This window comes from Aquarana catesbeiana, linkage group LG08 (assembly GCF_042186555.1).
Source record: "Aquarana catesbeiana isolate 2022-GZ linkage group LG08, ASM4218655v1, whole genome shotgun sequence".
NCBI classification, from domain to species: Eukaryota; Metazoa; Chordata; class Amphibia; order Anura; family Ranidae; genus Aquarana; species Aquarana catesbeiana.
In genome coordinates, this window is record NC_133331.1 from 266550396 (window position 1) to 266563932 (window position 13537).

The 13537-nt window shown below is 45.4% G+C and overlaps 1 protein-coding gene across 2 annotated transcripts in view; it reads left to right on the plus strand.

Moving 5' to 3' along the window:
* LOC141106411 (cobalamin binding intrinsic factor-like) overlaps positions 1-13537 on the plus strand; it is a 68563-nt gene that overhangs the window by 24493 nt on the left and 30533 nt on the right. Inside the window, exons 4-5 of one of the 2 annotated variants that reach the window (XM_073597177.1) lie at positions 470-622; positions 6398-6570. In XM_073597177.1, coding sequence (XP_073453278.1) covers positions 470-622; positions 6398-6570 — 326 coding nt within the window. The remainder of the gene's footprint in view (positions 1-469; positions 623-6397; positions 6571-13537) is intronic. The other variant, XM_073597178.1, reaches the window with a different exon arrangement.

Sequence of the window (13537 nt, forward strand, 5' to 3'; positions counted from 1 at the left end):
TTTTATCTTTTTTTAAAATGGGTTTACAACCACTTTAATGTTTATTTGTTCACATATAGCAAATGTAAAAAAATGTACTAAAACAAAAAAATTATACAACAGTACTTTGAAAAGATATAAAATTCACGAAAATCATTATAGTTTGCATTTCATTTAAAAAACAACTCCACACTCTTTTGGTGAGTTGTCTTGCCTATTACTGAGAGCTAGAGATGGGGGAACAGTGGAAGGGTATTAACGTCTAATAAATGGCACCCAAAACTGAGGCTTGCGTTGCTGTACTTGGTTCCATAAACAGTGATGGCTTTAGTGCAAATTAAAAATATCACGTGTAAAGTATGACTCTAGTGGGGAAAAGTTTTAGGGCCTCTGCAGGATTATTTTTGCTGTCCAAACTGGAAAGAATTTCCTTGTGGGATTGATTATGAGTTTGTTAGAGTATATGAATAATCACTGATTCTTATTACAGAAAATGAGCCATCTCCAAACGCATCCGTAATAACCACCTGGTACCAGGTGGGTCTTGATCTTCTCGGTCTCTGTACCATGTCCAGCCCTTATGCTATTTCAGCAGCACGCATTGTGGCCAATCACGCTACACCAGAGGGGTGTGGTTCTGTAGGTGAGTATATGAACTGGACCTATGGTCAGATTTCTGCAATATCAAACACACCTAATATCAATGTATTTTGACAAAATTCTATTAATTATACAAAGACTGGCAGTGTACCCTAAATCTTGCAGTGCGCAGGCCCCAACTCCCAGGCTCTCAGTGTATAACTTACTGCTGACCTCACTGCTGACCTCTGCTCTCTCTGCGTTAGTTGCTTCTGATCTCTTTTCTCTGTGCGTTACTAATGTCTGACTTCTGTTTTCTTTGCATTACTTACTCCTGACTAGGGATGAGCCGAACACCCCCCTGTTCGGTTCGCACCAGAACATGCGAACAGGAAAAAAGTTCGCTCGAACGCGTGAACACCGTTAAAGTCTATGGGACACGAACATGAATAATCAAAAGTGCTAATTTTAAAGGCTTATATGCAAGTTATTGTCATAAAAAGTGTTTGGGGACCCGGGTCCTGCCCCAGGGGACATGGATCAATGCAAAAAAAAGTTTTAAAAACGGCCGTTTTTTCAGGAGCAGTGATTTTAATAATGCTTAAAGTCAAACAATAAAAGTGTAATATCCCTTTAAATTTCGTACCTGGGGGGTGTCTATAGTATGCCTGTAAAGGGGCGCATGTTTCCCGTGTTTAGAACAGTCTGACAGCAAAATGACATTTCGAAGGAAAAATTCCATTTAAAACTACCCGCGGCTATTGCATTGCCGACAATACACATAGAAGTTCATTGATAAAAACGGCATGGGAATTCCCCACAGGGAAACCCCGAACCAAAATGTTAAAAAAAAATGACGTGGGAGTCCCCCTAAATTCCATACCAGGCCCTTCAGGTCTGGTAAGGATTTTAAGGGGAACCCCGCGCAAAAAAAAAAAAAACGGCGTGGGGTCCCCCCAAAAATCCATACCAGACCCTTATCCGAGCACGCAACCTGGCAGGCCGCAGGAAAAGAGGGGGGGCGAAAGTGCGCCCCCCCCTCCTGAACCGTACCAGGCCACATGCCCTCAACATTGGGAGGGTGCTTTGGGGTAGCCCCCCAAAACACCTTGTCCCCATGTTGATGAGGACAAGGGCCTCATCCCCACAACCCTGGCCGGTGGTTGTGGGGGTCTGCGGGCGGGGGGCTTATCGGAATCTGGAAGCCCCCTTTAACAAGGGGACCCCCAGATCCCGGCCCCCCCTGTGTGAAATGGTAAGGGGGTACTTACCCCTACCATTTCACTAAAAAACTGTCAAAAATGTTAAAAATGACAAGAGACAGTTTTTGACAATTCCTTTATTTAAATGCTTCTTCTTTCTTCCTTCATCTTCTTCTTCTTCTGGTTCTTCTGGCTCTTCTGGTTCTTCCTCCGGCATTCTCGTCCAGCATCTCCTCCGCGGCGTCTTCTATCTTCTTCTCCTCAGGCCGCTCTGCACCCATGGTATTGGGGGAGGCTCCCGCTCTTCTCTTCATCTTCTTCTTCATCCTCTTCTCTTCTTCCTTCTTCTCTTCTTCATTTTCTTCTCCGGGCCGCTCCGCACCCATGCTGGCATGGAGGGAGGCTCCCGCTGTGTGACGGAGTCTCCTCGTCTCACGATTCTTAAATAACGGGGGGCGGGGCCACCCGGTGAACCCGCCCCCCTCTGACGCACGGTGACTTGACGGGACTTCCCTGTGACGTCACGGGGAATGCCACAGGGAAGTCCTATCATGTCCCGTCTGTCAGAGTGGGCGGGGTCACCGGGTGGCCCCGCCCCCCATTATTTAAGAACCGTCAGACGAGGAGACGCCGTCACACAGCGGGAGCCTCCCTCCATGCCAGCATGGATGCGGAGCGGCCCGAAGAAGAAAATGAAGAAGAGAAGAAGGAAGAAGAGAAGAGGATGAAGAAGAAGATGACGAGAAGAGCGGGAGCCTCCTACCATGCCATGGGTGCGCAGCGGCCCGAGGAGAAGAAGATAGAAGACGCCGCAGAGGAGATTCTGGACGAGAACGCAGGAGAAAGAACCAGAAGAGCCAGAAGAACCAGAAGAAGATGAAGGAAGATAGAAGAAAGAAGAAGCATTTAAATAAAGGAATTGTCAAAAACTGTCTCTTGTCATTTTTAACATTTTTGACAGTTTTTTAGTGAAATGATAGGGGTAAGTACCCCCTTACCATTTCACACAGGGGGGGCCGGGATCTGGGGGTCCCCTTGTTAAAGGGGGCTTTCAGATTCCGATAAGCCCCCTGCCCGCAGACCCCCACAACCACCGGCCAGGGTTGTGGGGATGAGGCCCTTGTCCTCATCAACATGGGGACAAGGTGTTTTGGGGGCTACCCCAAAGCACCCTCCCAATGTTGAGGGCATGTGGCCTGGTACGGTTCAGGAGGGGGGGCGCACTCTCGTCCCCCCCTCTTTTCCTGCGGCCTGCCAGGTTGCGTGCTCGGATAAGGGTCTGGTATGGATTTTTGGGGGGACCCCACGCCATTTTTTTTTTGGCGCGGGGTTCCCCTTAAAATCCATACCAGACCTGAAGGGTCTGGTATGGAATTTAGGGGGAACCCCACGTCATATTTTTTTTTAATTTTGGCCGGGGTTCCCCTTAATATCCATACCAGACCTGAAGGGCCTGGTATGGAATTTAGGGGGACTCCCACATCATTTTTTTTTTTAAATTTTGGTTAGGGGTTCCCCTGTGGGGAATTCCCATGCCGTTTTTATCAATGAACTTCTATGTGTATTGTCGGCAATGCAATAGCCGCGAGTAGTTTTAAATGGGTTTTTTCTTCGAAATGTCATTTTGCTGTCAGACTGTTCTAAACACGGGAAACATGCGCCCCTTTACAGGCATACTATAGACACCCCCCAGGCAGGAAATTTAAAGGGATATTACACTTTTATTGTTTGACTTTAAGCATTATTAAAATCACTGCTCCTGATAAAACGGCCGTTTTTAAAATTTTTTTTTGCATTGATCCGGGACCCGGGTGTTTGGGGACCCGGGTCCCCAAACACTTTTTATGACAATAACTTGCATATAAGCCTTTAAAATTAGCACTTTTGATTTCTCCCATAGACTTTTAAAGGGTGTTCTGCGGCATTCGAATTTGCCGCGAACACCCCAAATTGTTCACTGTTCGGCGAACTTGCGAACAGCCAATGTTCGAGTCGAACATGAGTTTGACTCGAACTCGAAGCTCATCCCTACTCCTGACCTCTGAACTCAATGTATTACTTACTGATGACCTCTGCTGTCCACTCATTACTTACTCCTGACCTAGTCTGTTCTTTATTCGTTACTTGCTATTGATCTCGCTCTTGGTGTGTTTTGCTAATGTGTAACCTCTGACCTCTGAACTCAATGTTTAACTTACTGATGACCTCTGCTGTCCACTCAATATTTACTCCTGACCTAGTCTGTTCTTTTTTCGTTACTTGCTCCTGATCTCTGCTCTTGGTGTGTTGTTAATGTGTAACCTCCTACTTTTTGTACATTACTTACTCCTGACCTCTGGACTCCATGTATTACCTACTGATGACCTCTGCTGTCCACTTGTTACTCTGACCTCTGTTCTCTCTTTGTAATTTGCTCCTGATCTCTGCTCTTCGTGTCTTGCTAATGTCTGACCTCTGTTTTCCATGTGTTACTTCTGATCTCTACTATTCATGCATTACTTACTGATGACCTATACTACCCACATGTTACTTCTGACCTCTGACCTCCATGCATTATTTACCACTGATCTCTGCTCTCCTTGTGTTACTTACTGATGATCTCTGCTGTGCACATGTTAAATATGCCTGACCTCTGCTCTCCATGCGATACACACTTCTGGCTTGACTTCTGCTCTCTCTGTGTGTCACTTATGACTGACCACTGCAATCCATGTGTTACTTACTCCTGACCTCTGTAATCGGTGTGTTACATACTCCTTAACCCTACAATATTTACATTGCTATCCCCTTACCCCTGCAATTTGTGCATTACTTATACCTGACCCCTGACCCCTGCACTCTGTGCATTACTTATTGCTGACCTCTGTTCTTTGTATGTTACTTACTTCTGATTTCTATGTGTTACTTACTCCTGACCTCTGTACTCTGTGCATTACTTACTCCTGTTCTCTGTTTTCTGTGTGTTACCTGCTCCTGCATTACTTACTCCTGTTCTCTGTTTTTTGTGTGTTACCTGCTCCTGACCTCTGTATGTTACTTACACCTGGCCCAATTACACACTTTTGACCCATAGCCGCATAGGCTGAGGTTTTATTTAACCATAGCCGTTTAGGTCCCTCCCACTGTTACTGTAATTTGGCCACACCCACAATTTTCTGCAGAGCTATGCCTGCTTTGCATCTTAATGCCCAAGACATTTTGTCCATTACACATACAGTGTGTGAGTTAACATCAAAATGGTTGCCAGAATGACCAAAGACTCTGAAGGCAATAAATGTACTCACCGTTACTCATATAGAGAGCATGCGAAGGAGATCTGTGACTACCAAGCAAATGATCCTGTGCTCTTCTCGATTGGAGACATCAGAAAACCTCCCTAGAGGAGCTTCCTTCTCCATAGTATCATCATGGGTTGCTATGACCATAGTTATGCCACTGTTTTAACCACTTCAGCCCCGGAACATTTGGCTGCTCAATGACCAGGCCATTTTTGGCGATACGGCACTGCGTCACTTTAACTGACAATTGCGCGGTCATACGACACTGTACCAAAGCAAAACTGACGTCATTTTTTCCCCACAAATAGAGCTTTCTTTTGGTGGCATTTGATCGCCTCTGCGGTTTTTATTTTTTGCACTATAAACAAAAGAAGAGCGCCAATTTAAAAAAAAACACAATATCTTTTACTTTTTGCTATAATAAATATCCCACATTTTTTATAAAAAATAAAAACGAATTTTTTCCTCAGTTTAGGCCAATATGTATTCTTCTACATATTTTTGGTAAAAAAAATCACAATAAGCGTATATTGATTGGTTTGCGCAAAAGCGTCTACAAAATAGGGAATAGATTTATGCCATTTTTATTATTATTATTTTTTCTACTAGCAATGGCGGCGATCTGCGATTTTTATCGGGACTGCGATATTATGGCGGACCAATTGGACACTTTTGACACATTTTTGGAACCATTGACAATTATACAGCGATCAGTGCTATAAAAATGCACTGATTACTGTATAAATGTCACTGGCAGGGAAGGGGTTAACACTAGGGGGCGATCAAGGGGTTAACTGTGTTCCCTAGGTGTGTTCTAACTGTAGGGGGATGGGACTGTCTAGGAGGAGAGAGAGCTATGAACACACGATATGTCTCTACTCCCCTGAAAGAACCGGGACCTGTCACGAGCGATCGCGGGAGCCCGGCGGACATCGCTCCCGCCGGGCACTCGCGTCGGCTCCGGGCACATGCTGAGGGCGTGCACGCCTCCAGCGGTGCGCGCGCACGCCCATAGAGCCCAAAAGGCGAAGCGACGTAAGGTAACGTTGTTTCGCCCAGCCGTGCCATTCTGCCACAGTAAAACTGCGGCGGCTGGTCAGTCAACATAATGATATGTGAACTAATTTTTAAGGTAATATTCAGAGGGTAAGACAGCATAGTTTTTTTATTTAAAATATGCCTAATTCCATTGTTAAAGAAATATTCTGCAGTCCCAACTAGGAAGTGTACTGGAAGATGACAACACTACAGCAGCAATAAGAGGCTGTTGTCAGCACTGATAGAAAGAGGTGAAAATGTGTTATTTATCTAACGTCAAAGGTTTTCATTATTAGCATAACCAAAGCTTTGCCTTCACAGGCACAGCAGCCGTACTAGCGATGGGGTTGGTTTGTGTGCTTGGCATGGAAAATATCCCTGAAAAAACGCTTACAGAAGTGAGGACAGCTCTGTCTGGACTCCTGGATTTAATTTTGGAGCATCAAAAAGATGGACTCATCGGCAATGCTTACAGCACAAGCCTAGCTGGACAGGTATGAACAGTACACTTGTATGTTTAGGATGAGGTGTATATAAGTGTATAAAAAAAAAAAAAAAAAAAAAAAAAAAAAACTAGAACAAAAATGTAATATATTGCGGCTCACCAGTTCTCAGATGTGCTGGCTGCTTTGGTTTTCCCTTTTTCAGGTTTTTTTATTATTTTATCTGGTGATCCTGCCAGTAACATACTACTTGCCTCAGGGTGACAAAACTCACGCATTATACTGTATTCATGTAGGAGCTGTGTTGTCATCCAAAGACAGGACTACAGAACACGTCCCCCTGCCCTCGTCTCCATAACATAGAGGAGACGTATTTTGGTAGTCCACACCAAACTGGGCAGGGCTGATAACACTGCTTGAGATAACACTACAGACAGCACCGGAAGTTCATTTCTCACTAAACTTCTGGAAGGATCAACAGGTATTTTCTTTGCACATCTCAAAAAGATATATGCAGACCTTAAAGTGATACTAAACACACACTGTTTAACCACTTCAGACCCGGAAGGATTTACCCACTTCCATCCTGACCAGGCCATTTTTTGCGATACAGCACTGCGTCGCTTTAACTGACAATTGCTGTTCCCAAACAAAATTCATGTCCTTTTTTTCTCACAAATAGAGCTTTCTTTTTGGTGGTATTTGATCACCTCTGCGGTTTTTATTTTTTGCGCTATAAACATGAAGAGCGAAAATTTGAAAAAAAAAAGTAAAAAAACACATTTATTCATCAGTTTAGGCCGATATGTATTCTGCTACATATTTTTGGTAAAAAAATCCCAATAAGCTTCTATTGATTGGTGTGCGCAAAAGTTATCGCGTCTACAAAATAGGGGGATTTATGGCATTTTTATTTCATTTTTATTTTTTACTAGTAATGGCAGTGATTAGCGATTTTTAGCGGGACCGCGACATTGCGGCAGACAGATCGGACACCTAACTGACATTTTTGACACTTTTTTGGGAACTTTATTACAGTAATCAGTGCTAAAAATATGCACCGTTATTGTACCAATGACACTGGCAGGGAAGGGTTAAACATCAGGTGCAATCAAGGTGCTAAATGTGTTCCCTGCAGGTGTTTTCTAACTGTAGGGGGGACTGTGTGATTGGGGAAACACACAGATCCATCTTCCTGCTTAGCAGAAAGACAGGGTCTGCGTGATCTCCCCTGTCAGAACGAGCAGATCCCCATTCTACCACTGCAGGGAACGATCGCAGGTGGCCGGCAGACATCAAGTCAGCCGAACCCGTTGATTGGCTCCCCTGCTGGCCAATCACATACTACTCCCAAGGTTTCTGGGGAATGAAAATGATCTCTTAAGGTTTGATGTATGTCTTGCTTTGCTTCAATGCCTCCAAAACTGACAGAATCCTCCTCCTCTCTCTCCTCTTGTGTGTTCTGTAGCGTCGCAAGAATGGTGTCTGCATAAAGTGGGCCTTGAGAAAAAAGGAAGCCCTCATCTTCCTCCTGCTGCTCTGCCTCAACTGCCCTGTCCATAATGCCACACAGAGTATGCTCCAAAAGGAACACAAAAGGGATTTTGTCACTGATGCCTGCATTGTTAAGGCTCACCATCCTTGTCGCCTCCTCAGAAGGTGACAGTAAAGTGCATGCATCTTTTATCAGCAGCCATTGGTGTGGGGAAAAAAAGCTGAGTACCCCTGAGCCTGTCCTTGTGCATACTCACGCAGGTACTTGTTGACAGCCCTCTGATGCATGTGCAGCTGCAGCAGCATTGCCAAAGTTGAGCTCCGCCTGGTGGGCATGTCACAAATCAGGTCGTTTACGGGCAGATGGAGTTCCCACTGAATTTAATCCAACCGGACACTGGTTGTGTATGACTGTATGAAATGGCTACAGACTCTTCTGGCCTGCCTTAGAAGCTCTTGCAACCCTGGGTACCTGTTTAAGAAACACTGCACTACCAAATTGAGGACATGTGCCAGGCATTTCCCTGTCAAAGGGCAGACAGAAGGTTAGTGCCATTATTGCACACCACCATTCCTGGCTCAAACTGCCATGGCGTGAACCACCTTTTGGACTGCCCCTGCAGAGCTGAAAGAATCTCTGCTCCGGTGTGGCTCCTGTCCCCTAGGCAAACCAGCTGAAGAATTGCATGGCAACGTTTAGCCTGACTTGTTGAATAGCCCCTTAAATGCTTAGGGGAAATTTAGGGGGTTTGGTGATTCATGGGACAATTCGATAGAGGAATGCATGGAGAAGGAGGAGAAGGAGGCGGGAATGGAGCTGACAGATATTGCATCATCCCCACCAGCTGTATTGGGACACAGCGGTAAAACAAACTCCAGCACTAAGCATTGTCCTGCATCCTTCCTAGTTGCAAGCAGAGTTACCCAGTGTGCTGTGAACTAAATATATCGTCCCTGACCATGCTTGCTGGACCACGTTTCAGCAGCAAGGTATACCTTGCTGCTGACTGCCTTGCCCAACAATGCCACAACATTGCCTTCCATGTGATGGTACAGAGCTGGAATGGCCTTACGTGCAAAGAAATAACGACTGGGAACCTGCCATTATGGTACAGCACATTCTGCAAATTCACAGAAGGGAGCAGAATCCACCAGATAGAAAGGCAGGAGTTCTAAAGCTGACAATTTGGACAGGCTGGAATTTAGATGCTAGGCATGTGGGTGGAAGGGAGTGTATTTTTTTTTCAATGCAGAAGCTGGGGCAGAAAAAATTGCCTGCTTTACTCTACAGCTGGTGGTGTGCTGCTGGCAGACACGTTGCAAGGACCTGTGACACTCTTCGCTATACCATCATCCCTGTCAGTGGAGGCTGCTGAAAGGATATGAGATATAGCGGGGGTAGACATGAAAGGTGAGGAGTGAGAAGAAGAATTGTGTCCCTTGTGTGTGGCTTTCAGGTGCTCTTGCCAATGGGCTGAGAGGATAAATGCCTTGTCAAGCATGGGGTACCCAAATGGCTGGTCTTTTTGCCATGATTAATCTGCTTGCGGCAGAGAGTGCAAATTGCAACAGTACGATTAGCTGCACATGTGCTAAAAAAGGCCCAAATAGCGTAGCTGTGGGAAGTGGGCAAGGAGAATCTGGTGGAATAGGGTGTCTGCTCTCTACTGTTCCAATATGATTGCCTGTAGAGGACATCCTGCCTCGTTGGGGTTGTGCCTCCCCCTCACTTTTCTTCCTCTGCTCTATCCAGCACCCAAGTCGCATCAGTGACCTCATCATCATCATCCCCTCCATCCTCATCATCACTGGAGCCAACTTGGCAATACATTACAGTTGGGGGAACATGGTTATATATTTGGTAAGGTTGAATAAAGACAACATCCATCCAGCTCAACCTGTGTTGGTGTGTGTGTGTGTTTGTGTTTGTGTAGATAATCATTTCCCATATCCCTGTATATTGTGTTCGCTAAGATGCACGTCCAAGAGTCTTTTAAAACTATCAATACTTCCTGCTGACACCACCGATTGTAGAAGAGTTTCACATCCTTACCGCCCTAACAGTGAAAGACCCCCTACGCAGCTTGAGGTTAAACCACTTCTCTTCCAGTCTCATTGTGTGGCCCCATGTCCTCTTGACTGAAAAGTTTCATACTTACACTGGGATCACTGTTGAGATATTTGTATATCACTATCACATCTCCTCTCAAGCATCTCTTCTCTAGGGAGAATACATGTAGTGCTTGTAGTCATTCCTCGTAATTGAGGTCCTCCAGTCCCATATTCATTTTGTTGCCTTTCTCTGGACTCTCTCCGGGTCCAGCACATCCTTCCTGAGGACTGGTGACCAGAACTGGACAGAATACTTCAGATCTGGCCGATCCAGAGTTTTATAAAGTGGCAGGATTAGCATTTTATCTCTGGAGTAGATCCCCTTTTTAATGCATGCCAATATTCAATGTTAAACCTCATTTGCCATCTAATTTCCCACTCCATCAATTTATTCAGGTCCTCTTGTAAGGTTTCTATATCCTGCAGTGATGGTTTTGCCCTACTTATTTTTGTGTCGTCACCAAACACTGAGATTGAGCTATTTACCCCATCCTCTATATGATTTATAAATAAATTAAACAGAATTGGTCGCAGGACAGAACCTTGGGGTACCCCACTTACCACTCTGACTGCCAATTTGAATCAGAATCAAGTAATATATGTGCATCCTCGAGAAGCAAGTGGCTGGCGCTGTGTTCAAATAATTCAGCTGACTCCTCCATGCATAATGCTGGGGCTATGGCAGGAGTAGCTGTGAACAAGGAGACAGAATAGGCCACTCGGGCAGTTATGGTGGATTGCACACTAGTGTCAGCTTGGGTCATAGAGGATGATGATGGTTTAGTAAGCCAGTCCACCACCTCCTCTGCATGCTATGGCTGAATAGCACGGGCAACATCACTAAACAGAGACAAATGTGCCCTACCTGAGGACAGACCAGGTCCACCTTTGCCTGTGACGCTGCTGGCCCTCTCACAGTGCCATGAGAACATCTGCCTCTCCTTGTTGGCCTCCCAGACATGATGGGGGGGAGGGGGGGTTATTAATTAATAGAAACTGGGAAATGTGTGATTGGATGCACTTTATTGAATTAAAAGTTCTGTTTGGTGCACTTTAAAATGAGAACTGATGCTGACAGAAATGTAACAACTATAAAAAAAATAAAAAAGGGAGAACACCAGCATCACAGTCAGAAAAACTTCAGCTGACAATTTAAAAAAAGGAGGCAGTCAGGGGGAAAAAAAAAAAGCCACAACAACCAAAAAAAAAAAAAAAAGGGAGGTATACAGCACTGTATAAAAAGAAGAATATGCTGCACACCACGATTGTGATCCAAAATCCTTTATTGGGACATCCCAGAGTGACACCACAAGACCAGAGTGCCCGGTAGATGCGCTTCACATGATTATAGGTGCTTATTACCACTAAGCCATCTGATTGGCACTGGCAGGTGGCATTGATTGGCACTGACAGGTGGCACTGATTGGCACTGACTGAGGAGAGGGAGTTTCACACTAAGGCCCATATTGACGCTTAGTGAAACTGTGTGTGACACTGTCATGTAATGTAACTTCATGTAGCGAGAGACCAGTTGTCAAAAATTAAGCATTGATGTCAGGGGGTGGGCTACTAAACACCAGCCAATGGGATGGGATCTGGCGGGCTGCTACGTGTATGTGTCCCCACCCCCTTTCTTAAGCAGCCCAATCATTGGCTGCTGTTTGATAGCTGCTGGGTCCCGCCCACCCCGGGTTCCGCCCACCCCGGGTTCCGCCCACCCCGGGTCCTGCCCACCCCCGACATCACCGCTGAATTTTGACATCTGGTCTCTCTCTGATGTCGAGGGGTGGGTGGGACCCGGGGTGGGCGGTACCCGTGGTGGGTGGGACCCAGCAGTTATCAAACACCAGCCAATGATCGGGCTGCTTAAGAAAGTGGGTGCGCCACATACACGTAGCGGCCCACCCAGATCCCATCCCATTGGCTGGTGTTTGATAGCTGCTGGGTCACGCCCACCCAGACATCAACGCTTAACCACTTAAGGACCAGCCTCGTTTTGGATTTTAGGTGTTTACATGTTTAAAACAGGTTTTTCTGCTAGAAAATTACTTAGAACCCCCAAACATTATATATGGTTTTTCTTCTAACACCCTAGAGAATACAATGGCGGTCATTGCAATACTTTTTTTTGCACCGTATTTGCGCAGCGGTCTTATAAGCGCACTTTTTTTGGAAAAAATTCACTTTTTTGAATAAAAAAATAAAACAACAGTAAAGTTAGCCCAATTTTTTTTAATATTGTGAAATATAATGTTACGCCAAGTAAATTGATACCCAACATGTCATGCTTGAAAATTGCGCCCGCTCGTGGAATGGCGTCAAACTTTTACCCTCAAAAATCTCCATAGGCGACGTTTAAAAAATTCTACAGGTTGCATATTTTGCGCTACAGAGGAGGTCTAGGGCTAGAATTATTGCTCTCGCTCTACCGGTCGCTGTGATACCTCACATGTGTGGTTTGACCACCGTTTTCATATGCGGGCACTACTCGCGTATGCGTTCGCTTCTGCGCGCGAGCTCGTCGGGACAGGGGGGTTTTAAAAAATTTTTTTTAATTTTTATTATTTATTTTAAAATATTTTATTTATTTTTACACTGTTTAAAAAAAAAAAAAAAAATTGTTTCACTTTTATTCCTATTACAAGGAATGTAAACATCCCTTGTAATAGAAAAAAGCATGGCAGGACCTCTTAAATATGAGATCTGGGGTCAAAAAGACCTCAGATCTCATATTTACACTAAAATGCAATAAAAAAAAAAAGTCATTTAGAAAAATGACATTTGAAAAAATATGCCTTTAAGAGGCGTGGACGGAAGTGACGTTTTGACGTCGCTTCCGCCCAGCAGTATCTTGGAGACGAGTGAGCGCCATCTTGGCCTCACTTGTTTCCTGACACACAACGGAAGAGGACGCGATCGCCTCCGCCGCTACCGACGGCTCCGGTAAGCGGCGGAGGGCACCGGATCGCGGCGGGAGGGGGGGCCCCTCTCCCGCCACCGATAAAAGTGATCTCGCGGCGAATCCGCCGCAGGGACCACTTTTATCTGAAAGCCGGCCGCCGCACGAAAACGGGGATACCGGGGTTATGGCAGCTAGCTGTTGCCATAACAACGATATCCCCGTTCAAACTTAGGACGTATATAGTCGTGCGGCGGTCGGGAAGTGGTTAATTTTGATAGCTGGTCTCTCTCTGCATGAAGTTACATTACATTGTCACAGTAGATTACAGTGTCACACACTCAGTGGCTCTTATAAGCAGAATGATCTGCTCTGTGTGAAACTGTCTCACATGCAGCCTTTCACAGCAGTCCCACAGGCCACCCCTCTTAAAATGCCGCCTGGGACCATGGCCCACTGGGTCCCAAGGTAGGGCCGGCCCTGCATGTTACACCCGTAATATACAATTTGAAA